Source organism: Taeniopygia guttata, chromosome 10 (genome assembly GCF_048771995.1).
Source record: "Taeniopygia guttata chromosome 10, bTaeGut7.mat, whole genome shotgun sequence".
Taxonomy (NCBI): Eukaryota; Metazoa; Chordata; class Aves; order Passeriformes; family Estrildidae; genus Taeniopygia; species Taeniopygia guttata.
Genome location: NC_133035.1, coordinates 4,129,575 through 4,136,383, shown reverse-complemented (window position 1 = coordinate 4,136,383; position 6,809 = coordinate 4,129,575). Strand labels below are relative to the sequence as shown.

The following is a 6,809-nucleotide window of genomic DNA, read 5'->3' as shown; positions in this document are numbered from 1 at the left end:
GGGTGCTGAGCAGCTGATTGACATCCTGCTCAGACTGGGGAGCTGGACCAGAGACCCCCAGAGCTTCCTTCCCATCCTGGTCCTATCATGGTTCGGTGCTGCACCCCGTCAGTGGAGAGAAGCCAGGATGGGTAGCTCCGGTTTAGCTCAGATGTGACAAGAAAGAGCCTGCTGTGGTGTTTGATCCTCCCCCCGACGCTCGGGGCTTATATTCCTTTTCTGCCCTTTCAAGCTCTGAATGGTTCTTGTGCCTGTTGCCTGCTGAGACAGCTTCCTCTCACAGCATCTGCTCTCCCGTCAGTCTGCTCAGAGAGTGACAGTGCCCTCTGCTCCTGGCTCTGGGGGAAACACAGCCAGCCAGAAACGAGGATTCAGACCTTGTTAGCAAAGCTTTCTTCCTCTGCCTGCAAATCCAGCACCGACTCACACAGTCACAGATGTTTTCTCACTCCTCTTGCACGATTTATCCTTCCCTTTCCCATCCTGCACCCTTAAGTTCCTCCCTTTCTAAAATGACAGGCTTCTTCCTCCACTCCAACAACAAGCACTCGCCTCTGGCTCTTCCCCACATATTAACAGATGGTGCCAGGGCAGGGCTCTGGCAGAGGATGAGCACAATGGGCTTTCTGAGGAGATATTTGGAGAAGAATTCTTTCTCTCAAGCCTGGAGAAACAGTCTACAGGGAACACAGCAACCTCCAGCTGTTTGAAGAGATTCTGCATCAGCCAGAAGTGTCATCTTTAGCTATGGGGAAGTGCTGGGGTTAATTTAATGATCATTTTTATTAGCTATGTGTGTCGCATAGGTAATAACTCTGCAGCATACATGTGCCACAGAGCTGCTGACACATACTCAGCCAGAACTTTCATTTTCAATCATTTATAGATATATTTCCAAATGCCTAGCTGAACCCTGGAGAAAATAGGAAAAAGCAGGGTCTGTGTGATCTCAGACAGCTGAGGAGATGAGCACAAAGGAAGGTCCTATGCTATGCATCACCTTTCCTGTATCCATGGAAGGAGAGGACCAGTCCTTGTTGGAGCAGGGATTGCTCTGGGTCAGATTGAGTGGACAGGGTGTAACAGTTTTTCCTGCCTTTGCAGTGTAACTATCCCATTTTGCACAAAGGAAAGGACATGGAGGGAAAAAGTCTTTCCTTGATCCACCAGTTGTGTTGGGTTTGCTTTTTCCTACCACCTTCTTCCCCACCTGTTATAAAAGAAAAGCAGCAGTTAGAGGTGCATCCTTCAGCCTTACTTAGTTCCTCTGACCCTATGGCACAGCTCAGCCCTGCCCTGAGTTCCATGGGGCATGGATCCACGAGCACTTGGCCACAACTGCTTCTCTCTGCCATCCTGATGCCCCTGTTTGTGCCCTTCCATGCTGCCTCCTGGGAGAAACATCCCTGATGGCCTCGCCTTTCCTTGGTCAGCCCATAGCTACAGGATAGAGACATTTCAGCGTCGGAGTGAGAGTCTCTCACAGCCTCCTCTCTAACTGGTCCATGGTCCCCCTCATGCTGAAGTCCTGGTCCCCATCTGGCACCATGGAAACCTGCTTCCTAGGACTATTAACACAGGGAGAAGCCAGCCAGATGCAAATTTGTCTGCCTGAGTTCATTCTTCCAAGCTTTGTGTCACACTCTGTCGGAGTCCAGGACATTCTTCTGGCTGCCCTGGATGGCTCAAGCCCCTGGTGGGGGTCTTGGAGACCTTGGCAGGAGGTCAAAAACATCTGTGTGTCTTCAGTTTTAGCCTGTGGAAGGTTCTCAACTCTGGATGAGGAATTACAAGTCACAAGGGTTTTAGTAGTGTGATATCTGAACTAACACAGAGTGGAAAAATAGAATTTTTGGGTTTTTTTTAGAATGTAATTCAGGGGTACAAGATGGAGGAATCTGGGCGTGTCCTAGCCTTTTTCTCCTTCTTCTGGTCCTCCATGTCTTGCTGTGGTAGTGACACTTTTCCATTGGTTTAAGGTAGGGACATGCTGTCCAACATAAATGTTAGGTATTGGTAATAAATTGTAAACATAGTATATGCAACTTTCGATATAAAAGGTGAACACCGCCTAAGAGGGCATGCAGAATGTTATGGCCTCCTTGCTAGCCAGAGCTTGGTAGGTCAGGGAGAAAATATTATAGATAAGAAGAAATAAACAACTTTGAAAGCACAGCTGGAAGCATTCCAAGACTCCTCATTTAACTGCATCCTGGCTAGGGGAGCAAAGACTCTTTTAAGGATCTCTCTCTTGGGGTCACCCTGACCTCAGCAACCCTCAGGCTTGAGAGAGAGGAGAAATCCACAACACTCCCTTCCCAATCACTTTAAAGTTCTTTGGGAATGATTATCAGTCACTCCCTGGCCACCCTCTGTCCTCTCTAGTCACCATTTCCAGCTGATTTCCTCATAGTCCCGATGCCTCTGGAAAGGTGATGAGAATTGGGTTAATGAGCCTGACCTTGCCCTAACCTTGCAGGTGGCAGGCTGGGCACAGCTGTAGATGGAGTGTTCCATCCGTCCCTTCTTTCCCAGAGGGGCTTGTGCAACCTCCGGAGGGCTGGCCCAGTGCCACTTCCCCTGGGGCACTCGTGATGCCCGGCCCAGCTGGCGGGGACTTCTTGGAGGAAGGGGGTTCTACACACCCACCCCGGGAGTGCTGGCTCCACCATGAACCTTCCGGGCCGTGGTCCCCAGGAGAGACGTGAGTGCGGCCGTGGAGCCTGGGGGCTGAGGCTGGTGGGCATGGGGGTGTGGGCAGGGGGCACGAGTGGCTGTGGGGATGACAGCACGGGTGATCATGGGGGGAAGGACAAGGCCACCTGTGGGGACATGGTGAGGACACCAGTGGGGATGTGGGTGAAGACAGCTGTGGGGATGGGGTGGAGGACACTGGTGGGCAGGAAGTGAGGACACCCGTGGGGATATGGGCGAGTATACCCATCAGGGGGTGGAGGACAGTGTGGGGAGGAGAGGAGGACATCTGTGAGGAGTGGGGCAAGTATACCTGTAAGGAGTGGAGGGGGCACTGTGGGGAGGAGGGGACACTCCTGGTGAGTAGAATGAGGGCAAGGATGCATGTGGCGAAGGGGCACGGACGATTGTGGGGATTGGGTGAGGTCACCAGTGGGGATGGGGGTGAGGATATTTGTGGGATATAGACAAGTACACCTGTATCGGGTGGAGTGGGGTGGTAGGGACGGGACGACGACACTGTAGGGAGGAGGGAAGGACAGCCGCGTGAATGAGGGTGAGGTCAGCAGTGGCGGTGGGGAGGCCACCTGTAAGGGGTGTGGGAGGGGGCACCACGGCAAGGAGGGACGGCTGGGAGCGGGGCGCGGTCACCGGTGGGGGTGGGCGTGAGGACACCCCTGGGGACGGGGAGAGGTCACTTGTGGGCATGGAGGTGCGGGCATGGAGCCTCGGCATCCTCGGCAGGGCCCGTCGGAGCGGGCCAGACATGCGGGGCCGGTCCAGGCAGAGCCAATCCGGCCCGGGCCATGCGGAGCCGTGCCGTGCCGTGCCGTGCCGCTCCGTGCGGTGCCGGCGCCGCCCCCGGTGGCGGCGGGCGCGGGGCGGGCCGGGAGCGCGGAAGTGCGGGGCCGGCGGCAGCCGAGTGCGGGCCCCGGCCCGGCGCCGCCGCCCGCAGCCCGCCATGGGCCGCCGCGCCGGGTGAGCGCTCCCGCGGCCCGGCCCGACCCGCCCCAGCGCCGCCGTCCCTCGCCGCAGGTGCCGCCGCCGCCTCCCGGGGACAGGAACCGCCGCGGGGCCGGCCGGCGGCCGCCCGGGCCAGGGAGCAGCCGCCCGAGAAGCGATGCAGGAAGGTGAGTAGCCACGGGGCAGAGTGACCGTGCCAGCCCCCGGGCACTTGCGGGAATAACCAGAAGAGGCCCATGTCATCCATCCACCTACCCATACTTACATCCATCCACCCACCCATCCACCCACCCATCCACCCACCCATTCATCCACCCATCTCTCCATTCTCTGACCACAAGAGCATCCCTGTTCTTCCAATCTTCCCTTCTTGCTGGGATGTGTGTCCCTCTTGAAGCCCACCATGGCTGGCCACTGGGTGAGAGTGCGATGCTTGGCTGTGTCTGCAGTGTTCCCACCTCCACCTGCTGTTTCTCCACAGCCATTACCATAACCGAGCAGCCGGTCTCTGTCTCTGTCCCGGTGGGATATTCCTTCACGCTGCGGTGCCGAGCCCAGGGACATACCTCGCTGCAGTACCAGTGGTTTTGTCAGTACCAGGTAAGAACGGGGCGGCCCTGGGTATGGCACCAGGCTGGGTCCCTGCACACAGTGGGGGAGCTGAAAGAGGGGAGGAAACCAGGGGTTTCTGCTTTTGCTGCCCTTACAAGGGGCTTCCTATTGCCTTCTGCTGTCGGCAGTGAGGAGGGGATTGCTGCCCACTGCCTATGTTTTCCCTTTAGTCTGACTGCTGCCTGGTTCCTGGAGCAACCAACCAAGACTTGCCCATCGTTGCAGAGCAGACCCAGCTCTACACCTGCAGAGTCAATGACCTCCACAGGAATGCTGTCTTCTCCGACTGGGTGAAGGTAGAGGTCCATCAGTGTGTTGCCAGAGGTACAAGCTCGTCTTTTACCTTCTTGATGTATTATGGAGTCACAGAATGGTTTGGGTTGGAAGGGACCTTCAAGCTCATCTTGTTCCACCCCTTTCCATGGTCAGAGACACCTTTTACTAGACCATGTTGCTCCAAGCCCCATCCACATGCACCTGCACCTCATGCTTGTCATGTGTTTCCCAGAGTTATTCTGGGTATTGGAACTGGAAGAACCTATCTGGCTACTTCAAAGTTGACCAAAAATGGGGTGTGGTTTTCCTTAGAATGTTGACTGTACCTTTGTCAGGAAAGGGCGAGGATCAGGTTTGGGAAGCCAGAGGCAGGGTTTGGTGTGGCATTTACCATCATAGGCATTGCTCCCAAGGGTTCCCTGCTCCGCAAGGAGAAAGCTGCAGTAGTGAGGGTCGAAGATGGCATTGTTTGCTGTCCCTGTAGAGGGAGGACCAATTCTGTCTTGCTGCCTTGCAGGTCTGCCCCCTCGGCTGTGGCAAGGAGAACCAGTCATTGTCCTGAACCCCAGGGAGCAGCGGGTGGAGGTGGGGCAGCCGCTGCAGCTGCAGTGTGCTGCCATGGGGGTCCCAGCCCCCAGCTACCAGTGGTACCGCAATGGGAACCTGCTGGAGCAGCAGAAGAGAAAAAAGCTCTGGGTAAGGTTTTCTGGGGATAGTACAGGAGCTTTGGGTGCTGAGGTGGGTAATGGGAGAAGCTGATCGCAGGGTTGTGAGAAAGCCCTCCACGTATCACCCTGCTGCTTTGGTGGCTGGCTGGACAACTCTGCGTGAAGGGGGAATATGTTTTATGGACTTCTTTCAGAGTTGTGGATATTCTTCTAAGCGGTAACCAATCCGTAGATGTGTCAAGAGCTCTCAGCACATCTCTTGTGCCCTTTTATGCAGTGACATAAGAACAGTTACTGTCTGTGTGTGGAGAGGACTGTGGATTGATGGAGCTATGGGAAGCCTGTCTGCCTGCTGGAGACCTAGAAGGAAATGTGGTTGGTCCTAACAGAAGAGAGTCAGGGAGGCAGTAGAGGGGCTGGCTTTATTTTGTGTCTCTGGCTGAGTGTAATTCAGTGCTGTGTTCTTGAATCAGGAAAGGAGATTTACTTCTAGGGCATCACATGAAAGGCAAAAGACAAGACATCCAGCCTCTTCTCAGTAGTGGTCGATGGTATTACAGATGGTCTTAGATGGTTTTACATGGTGGCCTTAGATTGCAATTCTGATGGGAAAGTTCAGTCTGGGCACTAAGGAGAGGTTGTTTTTGGAGGTGGATAGTGCTGCTTTGGAGGCAGAAAGGCAGCAATGTACTTGCAGGTGTTCAGGGCTTGAATAGATAGAGCTGTGGCCACCCTGACTCAGTGGTGGCTTTAGTCCCTCTCTGAGCAGGATCCTGGAGAACCAGAGTCCTTGCCAGCTGGTACTGCTCTGGTTCTTGTCCCTGTTCTGATTCTTTGTGAGGTAAAGTTTCTGCAAACAGCAGGAAAAATACTTTTTATTCCATGAACACAAGTGCCTTTGGCAGATCCTGGCAGGGAGCTTCAGACTTTGACCATAAATAATGTGATTTAATTTTTGATCTACCTAGATTGCCCACACCAAGGTCAGTGACTCCGGCACGTACCTCTGCTGTGCCTCCAACAGTCACGGAGAGCATTGGACCAACGCCGTGGACGTTCACATCGGTGAGCAGAGCCAGCCCACATCCCTTTGCTGCATACCACTTTGTGTGAGACATAATTAGAGGGGACAGAGGAATTTGGTGCTCTTTGGAGGTGCTGAGCTGGTGAATGAGGACCATGATAAACAGGATTCCTTGGTGCTAGGGCTCTGAGGGAGCAAAGGGAGCAGTGGCTGGAAAAGCCCCTAAATGCAGTGATGTGCTGTCTGGCAGGGATGCTGCTGGGCCCTGTGGTGGGTCAGACACCTGCTGAGTAAGGGCAGGCTCAGTGCTCTCAGCTGCTCTCAGCAGACCTGCCAAGACACCATGCCAAGGTGCTGCTTTCACAGTTTTAGGCCAAATCACTGCAGGTTCCTGTAGCCAAACTCATTTACAGTCTCGCTGACGTGAAGGGATATGCTCAAATACAGAGCTGGAGAGGATGGTGTTCATTTGGGAAGGTTCAGGTCCCATGGGCTGGCAGCTCAGGGCTGATGCTGTGTGAGTGATGGATCCCAGGGAGAGGATGTGTTCCCAGAGCCTCGAGCATGCTCCA

The 6,809-nt window shown here is 54.7% G+C and overlaps 1 protein-coding gene across 4 annotated transcripts in view; it reads left to right on the top strand.

Moving 5' to 3' along the window:
* Nucleotides 1-3,399: 3,399 nt before the first annotated feature.
* Nucleotides 3,400-6,809, top strand: part of LOC105760451 (mucosa-associated lymphoid tissue lymphoma translocation protein 1 homolog) — a 36,701-nt gene continuing 33,291 nt past the window's right edge. For 3 of the 4 annotated variants that reach the window (XR_012057650.1, XM_072934154.1, XM_072934153.1), the window contains exons 1-5: nucleotides 3,400-3,824; nucleotides 4,139-4,257; nucleotides 4,495-4,593; nucleotides 5,063-5,241; nucleotides 6,182-6,278. Coding sequence is in view for 3 of the 4 variants with exons in the window: in XM_072934154.1 (XP_072790255.1) it covers nucleotides 3,415-3,824; nucleotides 4,139-4,257; nucleotides 4,495-4,593; nucleotides 5,063-5,241; nucleotides 6,182-6,278 (904 nt within the window). In the remaining variant the exon portion in view is untranslated. Of the gene's footprint in view, nucleotides 3,825-4,138; nucleotides 4,258-4,439; nucleotides 4,594-5,062; nucleotides 5,242-6,181; nucleotides 6,279-6,809 lie in introns of all 4 variants that reach the window. The other variant, XM_030281160.4, reaches the window with a different exon arrangement.